Below are 25,018 nucleotides of genomic sequence, written 5' to 3'. Positions count from 1 at the left end.
CCAAGGATCTTTAAACATTGACATGCAGAAAACATGTCAATATTTGAGAACAAAAGGTCCCACTAGCTGCATTTTTTTCAGTCTTCAGCCACAAGGTTATGCCTTACTCTTAGTGTTCAACAAGATAAATGAATTAAGTTGAATTAGGATTAAAGAAGTACACCCAAGAGAAACGCAAAGGGGAATAAACATTTCTTACAAGCAGGTCATCCAGTTACCAATACACTTCAAATTAATTTACAGAGTTGTGACAGAACCATATGACAACAGTGAAAATCAACACAATAGTTAGACACTAACTAAAGATCAATTTGGAAATACTAAGTCAGGCAAGCATGCGAAATTCAGCGTATAAAACAATGCAAGGCCTGGTAGTCAAACAAAGACACTCCTCAGGTTAAGTGGATTTGAAAATGCTGAAAAGAACAATATACATTAGGAGTTGAAAGGGATACCGCAGAAAGCACTGGACCGGTTCCCTTATTTTATAAATGAGGGAAGTGAACAGACACGAATTGGTGAAGCTCACACAGCTAGTGCTATTTACAACTACACATATCTAAAACAAAGGGTGATAAATACCCAGAACATATTAAGCCCACTGTTTTAAATAAAACATTTCACTAAGCTCATTGATTTAAACAAAGTATTTCAAGACTGATGGAAGGGGTAGAGGTGAAGTTCATAATATAGCACAGCAGCATGTTTCACAAATATTTGATAAACACAATCAAGTTTTCATACAATCTTCTGACGCACAGCAAAATGTACAGCTTTAAAAAATGTGCATCCTTCAGCTTTCTCCTATACTTTTTTTTTGTCTTATCTTTCAAAACTGAGCACTGGGTATTTTTAACCTAAGTATTGTTACATGTATGTACATTTTAATTGCACATTTTAGGAAGAAACAAAATCCATGATTTTCAGTAACTCAGTATATTTATAAAATGAAAAATACTCATCAAAAGACACTTTTCACTGGGAAAAATAAATAAAACAGACAAATGGATCTACACAAAGTAAAAATTAACTTTGGTAGACTTCAGTGTGGTACACAGTCCATATCAAGCACATTTGCCCTTATTCCCCCAGAGCTGTTCATCTTCCGAATTTTTAAAATATTTTAAACTGAGATTTGATTATGCTGACATTTGTTTTTCATTCCACATCATCTTCAGCCAAGCTCTGAGCACTTACAATTCTCTGACTAATTGTTGGGAGCTTAGTCAGAAGCATCTGAAACACTGGTGGTGGAAGAGTCTGCTGTAATACTTGCAATAATTGCTGTGGCTGTCCACACACAGCAATTGCATTTGTCAAATGGTCCACACCCTTCTCAAACTCCCCTTGGGCTAGTAACTCTTCACCAAGCTGTATTTCTTCAAGGAAAAATTTCTGAACAGCTTCAGGATCTTTAAGGTCAGGTAACTTAGAAAGCCCAGCTCTCTCCTTGGCAAGTTTCTGTTTCTTTCTTCGCTCTCGCAGCCTGTTCTTGAAATTGGGGTCACTCCGTCTCTTGCGGTCGAAGTAAATGCAGTATCCGATGAAGAGAGCCCCGCATACACCGGCGGCGATGGCGCTGTTCCGACAGACCATTTTCTCCCGACTGCCTGGCGTGAAGGGCCACGGCGGCGGCGGCAGCCCGCGAGGGAGCCGTTGGCCGCCAACCCTCAACGGGGACGACGCAGCTGAAATCTCTCAAGTTGAATTTTAAAAATAAAAACCACTTCAAAGGTGCTTAAGAGCAACCATACTAGTTTACCTAAATGATTTGGTCCATTTAACACCTACCATACTTTTTTTCATTACCTGACAAAAGGATTCATCGATTGAATATTTCTGGAATGAATGAATGGAAAAATGAGTGGTTTTTTAACTCTTACATAGAAGATAAATGGAAAATGCTGGTAGGGAGCAGACTAAACAAAACAAAACAAAAAAAACCAAGCATCTGTCTCTTCATATGCAATGAGCTTTAAAATCTTCACTAATCAATGGTAATCTCCTGTTAGTTTACTAAATAAGCAATAGTCTTGAAGTTTAGTGTAATCTAAGTTTTAAAATATCTCTTCCTTTATTTCATTATCCTTCATTATTGAAAATGGAAAAGTTATTTGAATTTGGTAATTGGATATTTATTTTTGTGTACAGAAAATGGTTATAACTGGTTTTAAGCATTTCCCTTTTCTTTCATGGTTCAGGTTCTCACTTCAAACATTTGAAATGTAAGAGAAGAATCATGGAGTTTCTGCACCCCTATCTTTCACCTCTCCAGAAATAGGGCACACCATCATTGGATATTCCCAATCTGGGAGAATTACAAGGAAACAAGAGAGATAGAATGAATTGTGGGTAGAGGAGCTGGAGAGGTAGAGGAGAAATCTGTGTCCCTGCCTTGCTATAGAGAGGTGGCTGCTCGTATTTAATGCTTTCCCCTCCCTGGAAAAAATAAAGTATGTTTTGCTTAGAGATGCTTTTGCTGGGAATAATTGTTTTTCTTTAAAACCTGGGGAGATAACTATCAGAAAGGTATGTAGAGAAAAACCATCTCACTGATGTTTCTTTCAATATCTGCATTATGTTGCGTTTACCTCAGGAAAAACACAAAAGGAATTGTGCTCTTTTCTCCCCTCTTTCTTTTTGTTATTTCTCCCAATTCCCATGTCTTTATTATTTACTCATCTATTTGAAGAAAAAGCAGTTATTTTCAAAGTTTTCCAAGTAAACTAAGCAAACAAAGAGAAGAGGATAGATGGTTGCAATATGTAATGACAGGTGAAGCCTCTCATATGATCCTCCATAGTTCTGACCTGATCTCTTCAAGGTGTGATGATTGATTTTTTCCATGAGGTTACATTTAGTGTCTTCTATTAAAGTGTACTCAGGGTAGAAGTGTCTGCACAGTCTGCTTTGAGAATCCCATGGATGCCTCAGTGTTGGTGGTATGCTGTCAGTAGCACATAGTTGGTTGAGCATGTTATTGAGGCTGTGAATTCCTCACCATTATAAGGAGGCAACATCTGTGAAAATATGACACAGAACCATAGAATTCTGGATCTAGGGGAAACTCTAGAATTCATGTAGGCAACCTCCAGAATCTTGTAGTCATTTTACTGAAATTAGCATCACTTAGCCATTGTAGAAAGAGTCAGGATATTTGGCCTAAATTTGTGTTACTTCATATTAATCCTACATTTTTCAGTCACATTGAGTAGCTAGAATGCTGATGTGGCATTAATCTTGGAATCTGAGGCTTAGTGGCCATCATTGGTGATGATCTAAATGTGTTCATAGCCTTGTCCAATTGCAAACTTTTTAAGTTCCTTTGGGAAAGTGGGCTATAACATTTCCAAAGAACAGCTTTGTAGGCAAATCCTTTTCCCAGTTTTATAACCAAGCCATTTGGGTTATTCAGAAACACTTCTTTACAGAAGAAAAGCAGCATTTTCTCCATTGGTGAAATATACTAAATCATATCCATTATACTAGTAATTCCCTCTGTAATTTCTTTGCTTCTTACTTTGCATAGTGCTTCTGTAATATAATATTACTTGCACTTTTAATTCTTCAATATATATTTGCAATGGAATGAGAACCTTAGAAAAACTTGATTCTTTCATTCCACAAATAAGTTTTGACCACCTACAATGTTCCAGACACTGTTCAGATGCTGGGGATGCAGCTGTGAACAAAATAGACAAATTCCTTATCTTCATGTGGCTTTTGTTCTAGTGAAGGGTGATAGGCAATAAACATATAAATGGGGAAATATTGTGCATTAAGTGACAGGTGCTAAATAACAAATATATTACAGGCAGTAGTTTAGGATAGCTACATCCATGTGTCTTAAAGAAATAAAGAACCTGGGAGATTATATATATATCTATAGTTTTGGGAATTCAAATGGAACTTCTGATTGTATTCAACAAAGTTCAAGACCAAAGGAAATAGACTGAATTGAAATAGGAAGACATAAGAGATTTAAAGTAGGGATAGGTGTCCCCTGTTGGTACTAGCTACTGGTAGAAGCCATGGAATCTGTATCCCTGGAAATATTTGATAAAGATTTCATCATTTAACCATCTTGAACTGTGTAAATAGCTTTCTCAGAGACAAATAACTGGACAAGTGTGCTACTTAAGGTCCTTTTCAGCTTTATGAAATGGAAACTTTTAAATATTAGGTTAATTTTGTTGGCATGCCCATTAATAAAAATTAACATAGGACTAAATACATTGATTAGCACCAACTCCAACTGCCTAGTCTCTACCTGAAATGCCATGATGGGCACCACTGTTGTGTGAGGTTTTGTTTTTCCAGATAAAGCAAAGACTTGAAACAGCTGCCTAAAGCTTACAATCAATATCCCCACATGCTGTCAAGACAGAACTAGGAGTAAAAGTTCCCAAGTTAGAATATGGTTTCTACTCTGTCCCATATTCTTTCTACTCCTGTTTTGATTTGGTTTGGTTTGGTTTTTTCATTTTTATTTTTACTTTTTTATTTTTTTATTTTTAAAAGTATTTCATAGTGAGAAAATAGTGCTGCAAATGTTTAATTGTGGGAAAAATCCTTCCTCCCATCCTTTTTTTAATTGAGATTGTTCACATATTGTACAATTATCCAAAGATCCAAAGTGTAAAATCAATTGCCTATGGTACCATCATACAACTATACACCCATCACCAGAATTAATTTTTTTCAAATTTTAGAAGATTTTCATTACTCCATAAAAAAATAAAGACAAAAAATACTCAAATCAACCCATACCCCTGACCACCCCCCTCCATTATTGATTCATAGTATTGATATAGTACATTTGTTACTGTTGGTGGAAAAACATTAAAATACTAGCTGTGTATACAGTTTGCAATAGGTATATTTTTCCCATAAGCCCCCCTATTATTAACTTCTAGTTACAGTGTCTTAGTTCAAGTTCATGAGAGAGATTTCTAATATTTGTACAGTTAGTCACAGACATTGTCCATCACAAGATTCACCATTTTATACATTCCCAAGTTTTAATCTCCAACTTTCCTTCTGGTGACATATGTGACTCTGAGCTTACCTTTCCACCACCTTCACACACCATTCAGCACTGTTATTCTCACAACATGGTACCATCCCCTCTTTCCATTTCCAAATATTTAAGTTCACCTTAGTTGAACATTCTGCTCATAATAGGCCACTGCTCACCATCCTTTAGACTTTTTCATTATCCTGGTAACTTATATTTCATGTCTATGAGTTTACATATAACTAGCTCATATCAGTGAGACCCTGCAATATTTGCCCTATGTGTCTGTCTTATTTCACTCAATATGGTGCCCCCAAGGTTTCTCCATAAACCTATTTTTAAGACAGTTTTGTTCATGCACCATATATTCTGTCCTAAGTAAACAATCAGTGGTTCCCTGTATAGTCATGTATTTATGTATTCAGCACCATCGCCCCTCTTTCTATTAGGACATCTCCATTTCTTCCACAAAGGAGGAGGAAGAGTAAAAGAAGGTAGAGAGACAAAAGAAAGAAAAAAGAAAGAGAAAAAAAATTACAGCTAGGGAGCAAAAAAATGAAATATAGCATTAAACTAAAGTAGAATAAAGAATCAGATGACAACCTCAATGCCAAGAGTCCCATACCCTTCCCCTATGCCCCCCATATGCATTTAGCTTTGCTATATTGCCTTTGTTATATTAAAGGAAGCATAATACAATGTTCCTGTTAACTATAGTCTCTAGTTTCCAATGATAGTATTTCCCCCAATCCCACCCCATTTTTAACACCTTGCAATGTTGACATTCATTTGTTCTACCTCATGTAAAAATATATTTGCACCTTTTATCACAATCACTGGGCACCCTAGGTTTCACTGAGTTGTACAGTCCCAGTCTTTATCTTTCCTCTTTCTATCTGGTGTCTCACATGCTCCTAATCTTTCTCTTTCAACCATACTCACAGTCAGTTTTGTTCAGTGTACTTACATTGCTGCACTACTATGTCCTAAAATTGTGTTCCAAACCTCTCACTCCTGTCTTTTCCTTTCTGTCTGTAGTGCTCTCTTTAGTGTTTCCTGTAGAGCAGGTATCTTATTTAAAAACACTGTTATTGCTTGTCTGAGAAATTTTAAGCTTTCCCTCATATTTGTAGGACAGTTTTGCCAGATATAGTATTCTTGGTTGGTGGTTTTCTCTTTCGGTATCTTAAATATATCACACCACTTCCTTCTTGCTTCCTTGTTTTCTGCTGAGAAATCCACAAATAGTCTTATCAAGCTTCCTTTGTATGTGATGGATTGCTTTTTGCTTGCAGCTTTCTGGATTCTCTCTTTATCTTTGATGTTTGATAATCTGATTATTAAGTGTCTTGTCATAGGCCTATTCATATCTATTCTGTTTGGATTATGCTGTGTTTCTTGGGTATGTAAATTCTTTGTCTTTCATAAGAGAGGTGGAATTTTCATTGATTGTTTCCATTATTCCTTCTGCCCCTTTTCCCTTCTTTTCTCCTTCTGGGACACCCATGACACATACATTCCTTCATTTCATGTTGTCATTCAATCCCCAGAGATGTCGCTAATATTTTTTCAATTATTTTCTCTATCTCTTCTTTTGTATGTAGGCTTTCAGCTACCGTGTTCTCCAGTTCCTGAGCATTTTCTTCTGCCTGTTGAGATCAGCTGTTGTATGTCTTCATTGTGTCTTTCATCTCTTGATGAAATCATTTCCACAGATTCTGCCATTTGTTTTTTTGAATACTCAATTTCTACCCTATGCATGCCCAGTGTTTTCAGTATGCATTTCATCTCTTTTGCCACATCATCCCTAAGCTTTCTGAATTGATTTAGCATTGGTTGTTTCAATTCCTATATCTCAGTTGAAGTGTAAGTTTGTTCCTTTGACTGGGCCATAACTTCATTGTTCTTAGTTTAGGTTGTAGTTTTCTGCTCTCTAGTCATCTGGTTTCTTTTGTTACCCTAATCAGGTTTTACAGACCATAAGAGTCTCAGGTCTTTGAGGGAGGGAATAATATCCAGCTACCCTCAAGTTGTCTTAGAAGATTGATACACCCTGTGAGGCCTCAAGTAACTGTGATTTTCTGCCCAGCAGTTGTTGCCTGTCAGTTCATAGCTCCAGACTGGTGTAAGGAAGTATGTCCTGTGGCTGTTTTCCCCCAGACTCTGGGATTTGGTTCTTAATGGAAGGTGGGTTGTAGAGCTTGGCCACCTTTTTCCTCTTAGGGAAGATACACCCCCTAGGGAGTGGTCATTAGAATTTGTATACTCTCCCTGACTCTGCTATCTCCACCCTTGTCTGGGTCAGAGCACTGGGAAGTGAAAATGGCTGAGGCTTTCTCCAGTGAGCTGAAAAAGGGACAGAAAGCCCCCTTTCAAAGCTGGTTTGCAGCCCCCCTCAGTTTCATCCATTTGCCAAGGATAGAACTGGGTCCTCTGGGCATCCCCTCTCTACCAGAGAGGTCCTCTGGCACTCCAAGGTCAGTCATTACCAAAAATCTCTGTCTGCTTCTTGGGGATTCATAGCTTGTATTGAGCAGTCCATGTTTGTTAATTAAAACCCCAGTTGGAGCTCAGCTGCAGTATATTCACTTGTTCAGTGAGTGCTGCTCTCTAGCACTATAAGCCTTTGCAGTTTGGGCTGTGGGAAGAGGGGGTCCCAGCTCAGTTCTGCAGTTTTTACTTACAGATTTTATGCTGTGATCTCAGGCAATCCTCCCAATTCTGGTTGGTGTATTATGAGTGGATTGTCATGTTTGTCCTCTCACAGTTTTCCAGGTCATTTACTAGTTGTTCCTGGTTGTTAATTAGTTTTTCCAGGGGAAATAACTAGCTTCCCCTCCTCTCTATGCTGCCATATTATTCCTCTCTGGTTTGGTTTGTCTGGCAGGTCCCTTAGCTCCTCTCTTAATTAATCATATTTAGAATATACTGTAGTTGCCTCCTGTAACTGAAGCATTGGGAGACTTTATAAATGTATGCCGACAAAATGATGAGATAGCCAGAATTGTGTAGAAGTGCTCTTCTTCTTGGCTCCCTCATTTATAATACAGAATACTAGAACATATGAGCTTTGAATACTTTTCAGGTTTTAGATGAGCTTTCAGTTTTCCACCTTTGTTTATTTTGAGTCCACTGTTACAATTTACTATAATGTGTGTCTATGGGTGTGTATATGTGTTTGTGTGTGTAGAAAATAAAACATTTGGGCCTTAAGGCTATGGTATTTGATTTACAATTGGTTCACCATGTTGGCATTTAAAACTAAAAGGTGACTATTGAGGCATCTCAAGGCTGAGAGCCACAGCTCCTCCTCCATCACTGAAATACATGCAGCCACCTACAGGGCCAGGCTACAGTCCCCTCCCCCGGGGGGGGGGAAGCATTAAAACTCACCTCCCCTAATCATTGTTAGTAACAAAATCAGGGAGACCTTGCTGTAATGAAATCTCATGAGAAAATCTGTTGTCACAAAACTTTATAAGCCTCTGCCCATTGGCACAGCTCTCACTTTTTGCAGAATGTCAGAAGGCTGACTTCACTCTCTGGTTTCACAGCCATAGGGATGTCTTCTGTTTTGTAAGTCCCTAATTAATCTCATGAGTAACATTTCACTGAGCATGTTCTTTACTATGGGGGATAATTTGGGTTGGAAGGTTTCATATCCTGGTTGGGAGATGAAGGAACTGCCAGCTGTAATGGGTATGATGGGTCCAGGGGGAGTCCTGGGATGGCCTGAAACTTCCATCTGGGGAAGATTGGCAGCCCTCTGGATGAGCAGTTACCAGCAAGTGTGTAAGGCATAGAACTCATGGCTTGATTGTTGGATCTCCTGCAGAAGGCTACAGGACAGTTAGGATTTCATAAGACAAGGGAGAGCAATCTGGCCACCACAGCTGTTGCATGGCTATTTCAGGAGCTGTGTGCTCCATTGTAGAAGATGATCTGTTAGTCAAAGCTTATGTTTGCCACCTAAAAGGGGAATTTAAGTTAAAAAGGGACATGCAGTAAGCCCCAGCAGTTTTGAAGGATGCAATAAATGAGAGGCTGCACAATACTAGTTAAATATTTAGAGGCATTAGCATGCTGGTATGCTAGAGTGAGAGGGCACAAGCTCCTCACAGGGCAAGCCAGGCATATTGTGGATTCTCCTGACTTGGACACCAAAGTGTGAAATCCCATTGGTTTTTCTGCAGATGAGGATGACCCCCATCTGACTGGGAACCTGAAATTGAGGAAAGTAAGCATGTTTTTCCTCAGGTCCAAAAAAATCAAAACAGAGTAAATACAAGACACTGATTCCCAGGCAGGGCAGGGATTATGCTGCAGCTGCCATTGCCCTAGAAACACCTCTCCATCAAAAGGTGCTGGTTACAATGTGGGATGATACTGTCGCCAAGTTACGGTAAATTGGGAATCAATAGAGACAAAATCCAAAAGAAGTTTTCCCAAATAGGCTTCTCTGCCTGTGGGAGACTGGCACAGATGGAATACTGCTTTCAGGACATGAAAGAAGCAGACTGGCTTATATTACCATTCACCCTTCCCTCTATGAAAATATATATTACTTAGCCACCCAAACTGAGTTCTGCTCACTATTATTAGTTAATTACTCAATGTAAAGTATCTTGGCATAATGTTGGGGACATGCCCCAGGACACACCCTTACCTCATTGGAGAATGCTAGTAATGAAACTTGCAGTTTATACTGCTAACTTTGTGGGACCAGATATTGAAACTTCCACTATGGTCATAAAAACTTCAACTTTACAAAGTGTCCCATATCAATGGTATGGGACACTGGTGCCCATTCTTAGCACATTGTTGGGCAACCCATGTCCAGGGCTGCCCAAACAGTAGGAGATTGAGGAGAATCTGTATGTCTAAGGTGAAAAGGGGCTGGAATCAGGACTATGTGCTATGTTCCAAAAAGACATGATGGTTCAAACCATTTGTCATGCAGACAGATGTGGACTGGCCTAATAACTGTCAGCAGTAAATTTGAAGATATTTATAGACAGCCAAATGTTATGGAGTATATTCTCAAAAGGGTAATTATACCCCAATTTTTACACCAGATCACCAGAGTGAGAAATGATCTTTGGCCAAAAAAACTCAGCACTTACAGTATAAACAGCCCCTGCTACTCCTGTCAAGGAGTCATGGCAAGCCTCTTTTCCCCTCACATAGGAGTCAGGTCAGGATCTCAGATAAAAGCTATATATGGGGCCATCAAGAAATTACTGCTAACCCTCAAGGAATTAGAGAGACTGAGCATTATAATCTCCACTCATAGCCACTTATTAAGTCTAGTCTGGTGAATTAGAAAAACCAATGGAACCTGGCAAATGGCTATTGAGTGTAGAGAGCTAAACAAAGTAACTACTCCTTTGTTTGCAGCTGTACCAAATATAACTACTTTGTAACAGGATATAAGCATGCAATTATGCCAGTTTCATTTTGTGTAAGACTTTGCTACCACTTTTTTGGAACTCCTTCAAACCCTCCAACCATCCTGAATTTGCCCTCATATGGGAAAGAAAACAATAGACATCTGTCATGCTACCATAAGGATATTCTCATGGTCCCACTATTTGCCATGATTTGGTAGCTCAAGATTTAAAAATGTGGAAACCTCTGGCCAGGGTCACTCTTTTTCATTATATTGATGATGTTATGTTGACAGATAACTGTCTTGCAGAATTGGAAACCATTGCCAAGGCTATTCCCTCTGTTGTTAATAAAGTGCAAAATCACCCCACTCCACATACTCCTAAACAGCTCATGGCTTTCCTTGGTTTGTTGGGTTATTGGAGAACTTTTATACCCCATTTAGTGCAGATTCTAAAACTTTGTATTTCCTTGTTAGAAAAAGGAAAACATGGGAATGGGAGGTTCTACAGCAGGCTGCTTTTGTAAAAGCAAATAGGCTATTGCACAGGCTCAGGTTTTATGGGGGTTGGACCCAGATGTGCCTTGTGAATTATTCATGGTTTGTACCAATGTTGGCTTTGGGTGAGGTTTGCAGCAAAGTCAATGGGCAAAGCAAGTTCCCATTGACTTTTGTTCTGAGCTCTGGAAAAGTGAACTGTAGTACAGTCCCTTAGAAAAACAATTATGTGCTGCCTATAATGCCCTGCTTCAAGTTGAAGGACTGACCCAAAGGGCACTGCCATCCCCATACAGGGGTGGATAAAACACAGCATAAACTGCATTTAGGTGTTTGTTTCTGAGTCCACTGTTGATGTATGTGGCAGTGTACCAGTGTTTGCTGGGTACACTGATGGATTAGCACATGTGCAGGCCACCACCTGGATGGAAGTAGACTAATGGACAATATATGTTTGGAAATTGGGACTATGCAAAGTAGCCAATTGGCTGAATTAAGGACTATATGGATGAGCACTGTCCAAGAACCAGGAGATGCACTCATTATTGGTGTTGGCTCTTCACCAGGCAATATTGAAGCAGATGCTTAAGAACAGCTTGTAGCCTGGAGCCGACATTGCACGAGACTGCTGAATGGCTACATAGGAAAACATGGACCAAAGAAACAAGACTCTATGGAGGCTGGTGCCATAAATCCAATAGCCCATCCTGAGGCAGCAGGTGAAAGATGTGGATGCCTGCCCCTCCTGCTCACACTGAGGACCAAGAATGCTTCCTCACCAACTTGATCACATCAGTCATGAACAGATCCCATTCACCAGATGGCAGTTAGATTACATTGGTCACCTTCCCTTATCTGAAGGAGAAAAATATGCCTTTACAACTGCAGAAAAAGCTACTTGGCTGTACTGGCCTTCCCAGTAGGAAAAGCCAACCAGAGGTCTGAAACACATAGCTCAGAGGAATTAAGAGCATTCTTTGGGGTCCCCACACATGTGGACATTGGTAGAGGGGCCCCTATTACAAGACAATTAACCCAAACCTGGGATACTGAACATGGTGTCTTAAGGACATTTCATTTGCCATATGACCCCACAGCAGAGGGGTTAATTGAAAGAATGAAATGGGATTTTAAAAGAACAGCTAAAATATGACAAACAATCCTTGCAGAAGTGGACTGGTCAGTGACATTCAGCCCTCACAAGCCTCCATTCATGACCTTGACCAGCCATCACCACTCCTGTTGAGTTGGTAAATGTGGGACCCATTCCAGCACTGCAAACTCAGGAAAGTGACTGGCAGTGTTACACCAGAAAAAGGTAATGAAAATAATTTACTCTTGCCTGTGCCATAAGCATTAGAAATTGGGGAAAATAAGGTCAATTGGCCATGATTCTGGCTGATGCAGCTGCACTGGTTGGGAATCCTAAGCCCATGGGTTATTCAGGTCATCTAAGATTTCATATATATACATATATATACATATATACATATACATATATATATATATATATATATATATATATATATATATATATATATATATATATATATATAACCAAACTTGGACCCCCTCCTACCTCAAGGTACTGTAAGTATGATTTTGTGGACACTTGATATGGCTAAGTTAAACATAGATTTAACTCCAGCAGAGTCCCTGCAACTGCAGGGGGAAAAAGTGTGGTATCTAAAAACCTCTCAAAGCACCTGTACCCCAGGACCTCTTCTGTCCACTATTTAAAACTGAGCTTGTATATCAGTGGGCATTACCCCTTTTTCTTCCCCATAAACATCTTTCTTTTTACCCATATACCATAGGGGCCTCAGTGGTAACTGATGCCAACAATTGAATCCAAAATTGGTTTGCCCAGACTTGCCAACTTTAGGTAACCACTGGTTTCTCTTGGACTGCAAGCGTTATGAATTGGACTGTATGGAACACCTTGCTTGTATGGCATAATTCAACACACTGGAAAATAAGCACAGATTTTCTAAGTTGACAGTAGCATTTCTTTGTGGGTTTGTTTCTGTATTGGGTCCCCTGTTGTTCTATTTTCTCTTATCCTGCAATGTCTGTCCTATGGCCAAAGTAGTCTGCTGTGAGGGGATTGATTGTGAGGGCCGAGGGACTTGGGGCCCTGCACCCTGTTATGTCAGAGTTACAAACAGCAGCCACCTACAAGGCCAAGCAATATTCTCCTCCCCACCATGAGGGAAATTATTAAAGTATCCCTTCCTTAATCACTGTTAATAACCAAATCTCAGTAGATATTTTGTGACCAAATCTCATGAGATCCTGTTATGCCCTAATCTTGTGAGAAACTCCATTGCCATAAATTTTTATAAGCCTCTTCCACTTAGCACACCTCTCTCTCTCCCCTCTCTCCTTCTCCTGCCTCCTCTCTGTCTCTATCTCTCTCTCACCCCCACTACCCCCTGCCTCCTTTCCTCTTCTTTCTCTCTCCCTATCCCTCCCCTTCTATCCTTCTCTCCTCTCCCTCTCTCCCTCTTTCTCTCCCTGGAATTGCAGAACACGATTTCACTCTCCTGACCCATCACCATCAAGACATCTTCTGTTTGTAAGTCCCTAGTTAAACTCAAGTGTAACTACATGCCAGGTGTGTTCTTTGTTCTGGGGGCTAATCTGGGTTGGAAAAACTATTTTACAGAAGTATTTGTAAAGAGAATGTACTAGTTTTAGAGCACACTGGAAATGGACTAAAGCATTGTAGGGCTATGAATATTAATTTTAAGAGGTTATGAAGATAGGAAATGGAAAATGGAGAAGTTGAGGGAAAATAATTACCTCAGAAATTAGACCTTGAACCTCCTGAGCATAATGATTGTGAAAAATGAGAACCTTAACAAGAGTTTATAGACTTTCTTAAATGCTTGTAAAGGAAATGGCAACCATTTCTTATGTGTTCAAGTGAATGTATTGTCCTAGAGGCTGGAGGGGTGATGATAAAGGGTCTTTGAAAGTTTCCTTCACTCTACGTACTTAAGGAAATACATGTGACTGCTTTATTCTGTAAAGTCAGTCCTCAACTCCTGGATCACAAGTTTCTTCTGTGTAAATTGTAGCCAGTATGGAAGACTTAGAAATGTATGGCCTTTTCTCCTTTATACATTTGCATATTTTATTTGCTTTACCTGACATGCATTCCCTCTCATTCAAATACCCATCTTGACACTTCTTTTCTGTTAGAATTCAAAGAAGAACCTTAACTATTTCTTTGTTTGTAGTTCAGTAAGTTTCTAGTTTTCTAGAATGGCTAGAAGGTAAGTTGCTACAAATAAAATATTCTGGTTTTCTGAGACTTGTCATAAACATGTGCATGAATTTTCAGCTCTCAAAGAATCAGAATATAAAATTAGGATCCATTTTTTAAGACAAAATATAATGGAGCTGTTCAGTAAGTCACAAAACTCATGTAGAGTCATGAGGTGAAAATGGTCCTCAGATTTATTATTATGTGAATAAGGCATTGGTTTAAATGTTAGTCATAAGATGATGGTTGTTTTTCAAATGTAAATGTCAAGTGTACTTGTATTTTATCTCATAAAAATAAATACGAGAGGTAATTTTCCCCTTATAGTCTCTCTTGCTAACATATACCCTTTAAGGATGGACATTGCAACTTGTATTTCTTTTCTACTAGTAGATCTTAGAAAAAGTAATGTGTAGAGCACAGAGTTTATTACTTAGTTTGGTATTAACTAGTATTTGTGTCTTTTAAAAGAAATATGGTTTCCTAAATCTTAGAAATTTTTAAATCTATACTATTTGTTGAGTTTTAAGTCTATTGGCAAACTTAATATTACACTTTAGTAGAATCACATGTTGTTTTGTCATCCTTCACCTCTATTTCCTGAAAATTGTTTAAATGTGCAGTGTAGGTCAGAAATATTTGGAGCAGAAAATTAAAAGGAGCAGAAGATATTCAAATTTATGTAGACAAGATATTGTGTCAATAGCAAATGTGACAGCCTAGTAACATTAGCAAAATTATAGTTTCACTGTATCAGCAACTGAACTTACTTGAACTGTGTATAAGAAAACATCGAAGTTTGAAAACTCCCACATTGTCTCCCTTTGTTTATGTGTGTGTCTCCTTCCCAAACAACTGAAGGATTTAAAGGGAGATCATCAGATGCCGTTGTTTGAATTTTTAAATCTTGTCACATGGTCCTCAATAAAAATTTAGCTTTCTAAAATAAAAGGAAAAATAGAAATAACTCTGTATACATGTGGACTTTAGATAATTTTATAAATATGATGAAGGAATGTCAGTGGGTAGCATTTTGTTGATGATGATCACTGCATATTAATCTCTCACAGCATGTTTCAAGCAAATTATTGGTTCATTTAAAGAATGCAATGCAACTGAATTGATATAATTGAAAAGCACACCTGTAAAATGCTAACCTGAGTGGGAGAATTCTGTCTCTAACATACCTATAATTGAGCTTCTCTTCATTTCTCTTTGCAGTTTTTTTCATTATAATTTCCTCCTCTCATTTTCCTTTGTCATCATTGTCTTCCATAGGGGATCTCTTGCTCTACAATTTAAACCATCCTTTTCATTATGTTTGTAGCTTTTTCCCCAGTACCAAAGGCTACTGCTTGGTTTGCCATCCTTCCCCCAAATCTCAGAAATAAATATGGGCATTGAATCATTAAATATGGATGGACAGAAAGTATGAAAACTAAGAAAAATATCCAAAATATGTTGACATAAATAGGGATGGAAAATAATTCCCAGAGCAATACTGCCTCTTTCTGCTTCAGACTTGTTATGCTCATCTATATTCATTATACTGTATACATGGTGAGTTTTTTAACTTTTACATACTTTAATCATTTAAATGAGCTTCATTCAGTATGAAGATGAAAACCACAGGTTCAATTTGTCTATTGCATACCTTGCTGGAGATTTCAACTTAAGTTAGTCTGAAAATGAATACAGTTTTAGGTGATTGGAAGTATATACCAGGACCCATGATAATATTTCTAAATTTAAAGTCTCCACTATTTTCCTTTTCATTCAGCATTAAATGGATCTGTTCTGAAGAGATTTACATAGTACTTAGAGCAGACTAGTGTTTTTCCCAAATGTTCCTTGCTATCTAACTTGATCTCACATATTTTTAGCTTGTGTGCTAAGCTTATAGATATCTTAAGACTAGTGTCATGTCAACTGTTTCATTAAGAAACAAAAAAAGACAACAGAGTAAAGATCTTTTCATCCTAATTTTGAGTCTTCTCCTTTCAAATGGTTGTCTCATATCTTGGTTCAATTTGATCTGAATTTGAAGGTGCTGCAAACCATCCCATTTACCACCAAAGACTTTTGTAGAACAATCATAGCACATGCAAGACCTGTTAGCACTGATTGGCATAGTGCGAGAATCTAAAAATTATTATTATGACAATTTACACTATTTGACAGCCTTCTGGGAGTGTGTCTGTTCATTCTTTTTAAACATGCTTGGCTAACCTGTCCTCATCATTGCAATCTAGAAATCCATGGTAGTGAGATCAGAATAAGTTCACAGTACTCATTTGAAAATAGCCATCCTAAATCTTCTGTTAAGGAGGTTATATATGAACTTAAAAGGGCCTCTGTCTCCTACAATACACTTTTCCTACTTTTGATAATTGAAAACTTGAGAAGTGGATTGTATTTTCTGTGCATGGACACTATTTGTGATTAGGTATGGCTGCATATGACAGAAAAACTCTAACACTGACTTAAACAACATGCATTTCTATATAAGTATAGATATGTGCACCAGAGCTGGTAAGGCCACTCTGAAGTCAGCCAGAACTGAGATTCCTTCCAGCTCTTTGCTATAGTTTTCCTAATATATGACATTACTCTTATGGATCAAATGGATCCTAGCACAGAAGACATCACACCCTGCTCTTCCATCTTGGGCAGATGGAGAAGTCCAGAATGATGGAGCAAGTAAAGAAGAGAGCACCTGACCATCTTTAGGAGATTTCCCAGAAGTACTGTATCCTACTTCTGCTTATATCTTATAGACCAAAACTTATTCGCGTTGCCACATCCAGCTGCAATTAAGGTTGGAAAATGTTCTGTTCTGTTGTGTTGTGTTTTAATATCTGGGGAAAACATGCTTAATTAAAATCAAGGTTTATTCCTAAAGAAGGGGAAATGGCATGCAGTTTTTAAATATATAGACGCCTACATGAGTTTGTTCTGATATGTTAGACTTCAGGACATAATTATATTTTGAATCTTCTAAGGAATATAAACATTCTGTGATTTAAAGCATTGGATAATCACTTCTTAAAAGCATATTAAGCACTTTGGATTACTTCTGATATTCTCTTCAACAAGTAAATATTTAGAATACCCTCATGTATTCAAAGCATGCAGGGTAATCTTAGATGTAAATATTTACTTTCCTTTATCTGATTTGAACATTGAATTCACATGTGAGAATGTCTCATCTTTCACTATAGAATTCTTCCTAGGAATTGTAAGAAATATTTTTTTCAAAAAGAAAGTAAACATGTACTAAAAAACATTTCATATATTAAGGATTGTAAGAAGTTATTTTTTAACAATATCACAAATTAAATTTGTTGTATAGGAGTAGCTCATAGTATATCATTACATAATATAGTAAAATATATTATATTTTTATATGTATATAAAAGGCAAGGTCCAGATTAATTGCAGGTGATGCCATCTTATCCCTCTACTTCTTGACGGCTCTAGGTGTCTGCCAGACACTCAGTAGGACTCAATTCTTCCCAGGAGCCTCTAAGGGGCCACTGAGGGGCTGAGCAAAGTCCACTGCTCCCATCAGCTTAGGCTCTTACAGATGTGTGTTGTTAAATAAATCACAGGCACAGCTGTGTTTTTCCCTTAAAGACAGAATTTTCCAAGGCTAGTTCAGGCCCTGGAGGAAGGTACTGTTGTTCAAAGAATTTTACCCACAAGCTCCAAATCTCCTGAGAGTAGAGACAGCATGTGGATATATTTAATGTCTTGTGCATGACAACATGGCTAAGGATGGACATATTATTTATCTTTATGATACCATTGGCTGAGAGTTCAATGAGAGTCACCCAGAAGAGTCCCCCAATTGTAGCAAGTATTCAACTCAGTCATCTTTGACAGGGAGTCTCTATTTACACCTGAGGCTCCTAGACCATATTAGAAAGCTCAGGTGGCCAAGGCAGTCACACACAACATCAGAGGGGTGAGGATCTGCACCCTGCCCAGTCTCTTCCTGGTGGGGCAGCAGGTCCCCAGCTGGATTGAGTCTCATGGGAAGGTGTTATGGAGGTTCTTGATACAGAGCCTGTGTCCAGGCAGTAACTTTTGGGCTGGGAGTCAGAAGAGGAGATGGCCTGAGGTCTCATAGTGCTGTCCATGCCCAGGAAGTGCTGGCCCTACATTAGCTATAGGTCTCAGGGGAGCAGTGTGACCACATCAGTCTAGTTTCTGGTGAACAGTGTCCTTTGATTTTTCTTAAATTTCTTTATGAATTCCATTTTTAAGAACTCCATCCTCCCCTTAATTGTAGACTAAGTGGACAGTAAAGGTGTGGGTGACTGCAAAAGCTGTATGCACCTCTTTCCCATCTGCTCATAAAGTTAACAGACTGGCATTAGTAGTCCTTTCTGCAAGTCCACAATTGACTGATTGCCATGGTGTCTCCTGTGCCATGGGCTTCCCCACCCTCCTGAAGAGGCTCAAACAGTCCCTGCAGAGTCCCATGATCAACACTGTGTTCAAATCAACCTGAACATTGACAGAAGTCTACTGAGAGGAAGGCAAGTTCCTTTTCAGCCCAACTAGTATGGCAGATCTTAGTGGTATTGAGTAACTCTGGAGGGATTTGGAGAAACATAATCATGCCCAGTGATTCCTAGGATCCTGTCTTTATTCACATGTGTCTTTCCATGGGGTCAAGAGTAAAGGTAGGAGCAAATCTCTGCTACTAGCCACAATACCATTTATACTGTTCAATGAGACAGAGTTTCTAGACTTTTATAAATAAAAATCCATCAAAGTCATCATTTTTATAAAAAAAATTGTGACTGTGAAATGCAAGGTAAGTATCATTCTGAAATTGAGATATTATTTGAAATATTATTACCAGGGCCTCACATAAGCAAGAAGATGACCACTGAGAATGACAGCGGTTTGGGAGCCTGAAGGTTTTCTTCATAGGACCTAACAACCACCTTGAACTCCAAGCATCTCACAGGACTCCTTCAATAGGAACGATATCAACAAGGAGAGTCTTATTAGGAAAAATATAATCTGACTCCCAATATCTGTGGGAATTATGTGGAAATACTTTCTCCCCCTGTTAAGTCAAGTGCTGGCATCCTTCAAATAGAAGAGAAGGCCTTAGATTTACAATATGGAAAGAAAAGGCACAATAGGTTTATCAAGCAATGACTTACAGTCTCATAATTACTTTGCATTTCATCTGCAAACCTCATTTGTCCCTCCTGCATATAACCAGCTGAATTTAGGGACACAAGTGTTGTCAGGGATCATGGGAGCATGACACTCAGCCCCCTGATCCTCAGTCTTCCTTCTGTTCCATGCACCAGGATGAAATGTGGCAGGGAGGTCCCCTTGTGCTGCTGTCTACACTAGACTGACTGCTCATGGGTCTAGATCTTATTCTTCATTCTGAGCCCATCATCCAGCCCTGCCCTGCAGAGAATGATTAGAGGGTTATAGAAGAAGAAAGCCACACTGCCTGTATGAGTTTTGGAGGCTCAGACCTGAGTTTCAGTCCTTGGACTGAATGAACTTGAGAATGCCTGGAGCAATCCTCTATGCATTTAGCTACTCCTTAACAAAATGTCAGCTTGCCATACATGGAGCACTTGCCTGAGTACATTCCTGATCCAGGTCTAGCACAGATTTGGACTCCATCAGGGAGGTAATATCCTCATTACACAGATGGGAAACCAAGCCTAGGGGAATTTAAGCGGCTTGCCTAAATTCTCCCAGCTGGTAAGTGAGGTTATGGGGACTGTGACCCAGGCCTAGAGGGCCAAGATATCTGCAGCAGGGTCCACCCAGATTTGGTATTGAGCCCTCAAGTCTGCTACCCATGGCCCTACTTTCAACCACAACCTGACTTACACAGCCTGGGTGAGATCCAGTATGATGATCAGGGCCTTGAGGACAGTCCCATCTTAGGGCCATTTGTCAAGGTGGTTGGCAAATGGCTTTCTGAGGACATATTGGGATAGGTCAGCAGGGGTAGGTTGACACATGTGAAAAGAGGTTGAAAAGGTAAGTGAACATCTAGTCATATTTGGTGCCTACCTGTGAATTCTCAGCCAAGGGGAGGGTCCCAATGGGGAAAAGGGGTTTGGGAACTTTTCACAAACTCACTAAAAACCTCCAAACACTTAAACGAGGAAATTTATTGGCTCATGGTTTTGAGGCTAGGAGAAATCAAAATCTGAGACATCAGCAAGGTGATACATTCCCCCCAAAGACTGTGGTGTTCGTGAACTGGCTGCTTGTAATACTATGTCCTTGTCTTTTCTATCATATGCAATGCACAAGTCAGCATCTTTCTTTTCCAGGTTCCACAACTTCCAGCTTCTGGCTACTCCCCACAGCTTATCTCTCTGTACCCTTTTCTGTAAGTCCTCCATTAATAGTATTAAGACCCATCCTGATTGAGTTGGGCCACACCTTAACTGAAGTAACCTTATCAAAAAGGTCTCTTTGTAATGGGTCATGTTTACAGGAATGGATTAAGATTAAGAGCACATGTTTCTGGGGTACATAACTCCGAGCCACCGCAATATGCCCTCTGCCACCACAGTATGCCTTCTGGACACTAAAAAGACATGTTCATTCAGCATGCAAAATACATTCATTCTATTACAACACCCCAAAAGCCTTATGCCATTTTAATACAGTGCTAAATCTAAAGTCTTGTCAAAATCAGTTACGGATGTTGTCCAACCTGGGGCAAAATTCCTTTCCATCTTTGGACCTCTAAAAACTAGAAAACAAGTTATCTGCTTCCAATATATAATAGTGAGACAGGAATAGCATAGACAGTCCCAGTTGGAGAGATTGGAAGGAACAAAGGGGTCATGGATCCAAAATAGGTCCAAAACCCAGATGCACAAATTCTATTAGCATTCTAGTACTGAGACTCATCTGTGGATTAATTTTTTGTCTTCTGCATCTGATGGACCAAGCAGCTCCACCACTTCGAAGTGCTTGTGCAGTGCCCATCCACTTCCCAAACATTGGTGTGAAGGCCCCACCCTGTCTGAGCATTGGGGTGGTAGCCCACTCCCTGAACAACTGTATGCAAAGCCTGTCCTTTCATAGCTTCAGGGCAGTTAGCCTGCCTTCTCCAAATGCAAGGGCAGAGCAGCTCTTTCCACACATGAGCATGGGCCTACTCTATTAGCCTGAGGAGATATTTTTGGTCCAGACTTTTGCTCCATGGTTCTATCTTTGAAGGCATTCTTCTTTCCACTTGTCCCTTTTTTCTGTCCTTTTTAGTCCAGGCTGTCAGTGGTTCTGCTCATATAAATTTTTGAAAAACCTAGTTGGCTTTGCATTAAGTTTCAGCATATCTAAACCATCAGACAACAGAACTTTCCACAGATCCTTCCTGGGTAATTGCATTTCCTATCCTGACTACCACTGATGTGGCTGACTGGATCCATGTTCAGCCACACCCTCTTTAGTAAAGGGTTGTTCAGTTAACCCCTCATAAGGAGTTCCATCTTCTGGGTACTCGCTTCCCAAAAGCTCAGAGAGGTCCCTGATAAATCCACTTCTGGCCCTTGTCTCAGAGAACCCTATTTGGATAGCCCAAGAATTCTCCAAATTATTTACTGCTTGTTTCTTTGTGCTTAACAGTTCAATCCTCAGTTTCTCTCTGTCTTCTCTCATTTCACTCTGAGCTGCAAGGAGAAACCAGGCTACACTTTCCACATTTAGCTTAGAATTCTCCTCAGCTAAATATCCAAGTTCATGACGTTCAAGATCTGCCTTCCATTCAGCATCAGAACACAATTTCACTAAGTTATCTGATACTGTATAACAAGGATTGCCTTTCCTCCAGTTTCTAATAACACATTCATCTGTTCCTTCTGAGGCCTCGTGGAAGTGCCTTTAACATTCATATCATATCATACTTTCTACTTTCATCAAATCCTGGATTTTTGGTCTCTAATGGTATACTAAGAGGACTTTTTTCCCATCTTTTTGTGTTTTATCCAGGGATCCAGTTGAGCTAAGTACCATGACTAATCTGTAATTCCATTCAGAAAAATTAGCAGTCTTTCTCGTATTTTGCTCAGCAAGAACGTTAAAGCCTGAAATGCTAATTACTAATTGATTCCTCAGGACTTTTCACAAGATGATGTGTTAAAGAACCTGACTTGACAGAACTACCTTTGATTTCACTTTTTCCTGTAAAATTCAAAAATGAGTTAGAGCAAATTATGGTCAAAATGATGCAAGGCTGTCATATTAAACTCTTTTTAGACATATCTAAACCTTTGATCCCTTATAATTCAGGACTGATTTATTGAAATTTTCAAGGAATTCTATGATCATCTAAAATTATTTAAAAAATATTGTGTGATTGGTGTTATGGGTTGAAAATATTCAAAAATGCATTCTTCCTATATGTTTAGATGGAAGCACTCAAAGTTAAATTGACTAGTTCACACTTCCTGAGGATGACACTTTATTACACAAGTACAGTAAAAACAGAGTTGGCCATTTAAAAATCATTTATATAACTTTTATAATCAGAATATATGATGAAAAGAAATGCTTATAATATTGCCCATATAACTATTCTTTACTATTAAAATATAAATATGCAGTTTTAAAAATTCATATCTCACTTACAGACCCCCAAACCCCCAAAATGTTAGCTTTCCCTTGCCACACCTCTCTGTTCCTTCTCTTCACAGGATCCCACTACTTATATTTTCCAGGGTTTAATTTTGAAATAAATATGTATATAAAAGTGTAAACACACACAGATGTATATCATAACTTTTTTTTTACTCAAAAATCATCATGCTATATACACTATTTTGTAGTTGTCTTTCTCATGTCACAGATATTTCATAACTTTAGAAACAAATCCTCTATGCATTCTAGTATATTACACCCTATCATTTTTTGTGGGAAACTTTATATATATCTGTGGATTAATTTGGAATTACTAGGTCAATTAACAAACACCTATATTTCTGATATGGGAAAATTGCCCTCAAAAAGAGCTTTACTAATTTGCCTGATCACCAATGATGGAAAGTATGTTCTTATGTTGATACTAAATATGAAAAAAGGAAAAGTGTTGAATATCTTTTTCTTAAATTGGTGGTTACCATGGCCAAGAGTACAAAATACATTATTGATTATTTTGAAGTTGCGTAACAGCTCTGATAATTATTTTAAAATATTGTCATGTTATGATTTCTGTAAATGACAAATGTTGATATTATATATATATATTTGAAACAGTTTTCAGTATTACACTGAGGATCAGAATTCTAGAATTTGCATGATATAATAGGACTTGAACGTATATGCTGTAGCTTGATGTACACATGGGAATAAATGCAGTCTGAACATGGAAGGATATTTCCTTTTCCATAGATATTTCACATTTTAGTGAGTGAGAAAAGGCATATTGCTAATGGTCTATGTGCCATAATGCATCAGCTTGCTTAGCCCTCCCCAAATCTTATGAGGTACATTATTTCTTATTCTCAAATGAGAAAATGTATACATATAGAGGTTTTTAATTTATGTATATGTGTCTTGTATCTTGATTCAAACTATAAGTTCAACAAATGCAGAGATTGTGTTTTACATTTATTTGCTTCCCTGTCCGTTACTTACCCTTATTGTTTTATATTCCATGCCTCCTCCCCAGTGAATAAGAAAAAATAATACATATTCTTTGAAGGTATACTTGGAAATTTCAAGATTGGTGATCTAACACCCTTCTTTACTCTATCCCCAAGTTTTCTCACTTCTATTCTAGCTGTCACCACACAGAAATACTAGTTCTGTGGCTATGAATATACTATTCAAGTGATGCTGATAGAAAGTTTTTGTTATTTGTGTCTCAAACTCAAAGAGGTGAAATAAGAAAATTTGGAATGCAGTATTTGAGATTCTATGTTATATACCAAAAACTGGCAAAATATGTTGATATGCAAAAATGCATTTCAGTGTTTTCTGAACCCTAAGATAAAATGCTCACTATTTCAGATTAATGAAGAAAACGAATCTATATTCCTTTAACAAAATGGGAACTTAGCTGGATTTATAGCAAACCTCCCTAGGTGAATTCAGAATGTGATGAACAGTCTAACCTTGTCTTTCATCTGTCCTTTGAGCTCCTGATACGCTGTAGTTTTCCTGAGTTCATTTCTGGCTATGGGTCAAGGTGATATGCAGGCCAAACACATAGATAAGTAGGTTTACTTCAGAAACAACATATCACAGTGGTGATTTACACTCCAGTGTTTGGATTTTAAGAGGCACTCATAAAATGCAGTTTCAGAGGTACTTGAAATAAGCATGTAATCATTTTTCAAAACTTACCTTCTTTCAAGGACATCCTTGACTATATCTGTTATAGTTGGAGTGCTGTTACATCTATTACTAGAGTGTTCAATAATGGCAAGACAAATAATTGTCCCTTCATTCTTAATATGCAATGTTTCTTGTGATGCTGAATTACAGCCCATACAACTTTACAAACTTTACACATGTAACCTCATATTAGCTTTGAAGGGGACTCTCTGTTCCTTTTTTGACTCAGTGCAGAAAGCCTCAGCCATTTTCAGTTTCCAGTTCTGTGACCCAGACAAGGATATAGCACAGGCAGAGGGAGACCATTGAAATGCTAATGACCTCTGTGTAGGGGGGTCTATCTTCTCTAAGAGGAAAGGGTGGGGCCCAGCTCTACTACCTGCCTTTCACTCAGAACTTGGGGAAAAATAGCCACACTTCCTTACACCACTCAAGAATTATAGGTTAACAGGCACCACCTGCTGGGCAGAAAAGCACATTGACTGGAGGCATCAGA

At 38.6% G+C, this 25,018-nt stretch overlaps 1 protein-coding gene across 1 annotated transcript; it reads right to left on the bottom strand.

The window, feature by feature from the left end:
- Positions 1-920: 920 nt before the first annotated feature.
- On the bottom strand, positions 921-1,596 carry LOC119512316 (mitochondrial import receptor subunit TOM20 homolog). Its single transcript, XM_037806927.1, has one exon. It carries the CDS (start codon positions 1,594-1,596, stop codon positions 1,159-1,161), a length of 438 nt encoding a protein of 145 aa, XP_037662855.1. The 3' UTR covers positions 921-1,158.
- Between the last annotated feature and the right edge of the window lie 23,422 nt (positions 1,597-25,018).

Source organism: Choloepus didactylus, chromosome 17, assembly GCF_015220235.1.
Source record: "Choloepus didactylus isolate mChoDid1 chromosome 17, mChoDid1.pri, whole genome shotgun sequence".
Classification (NCBI taxonomy): Eukaryota; Metazoa; Chordata; class Mammalia; order Pilosa; family Megalonychidae; genus Choloepus; species Choloepus didactylus.
The sequence above is the reverse complement of the archived record's forward strand: the minus strand, read 5'-3'. Positions and strand labels throughout refer to the sequence as shown.

Excerpts from the sequence above, each read along its gene's own strand:
- LOC119512316 (XM_037806927.1), bottom strand. The coding sequence starts at position 1,596 with ATGGTCTGTCGGAACAGCGCCATCGCCGCCGGTGTATGCGGGGCTCTC.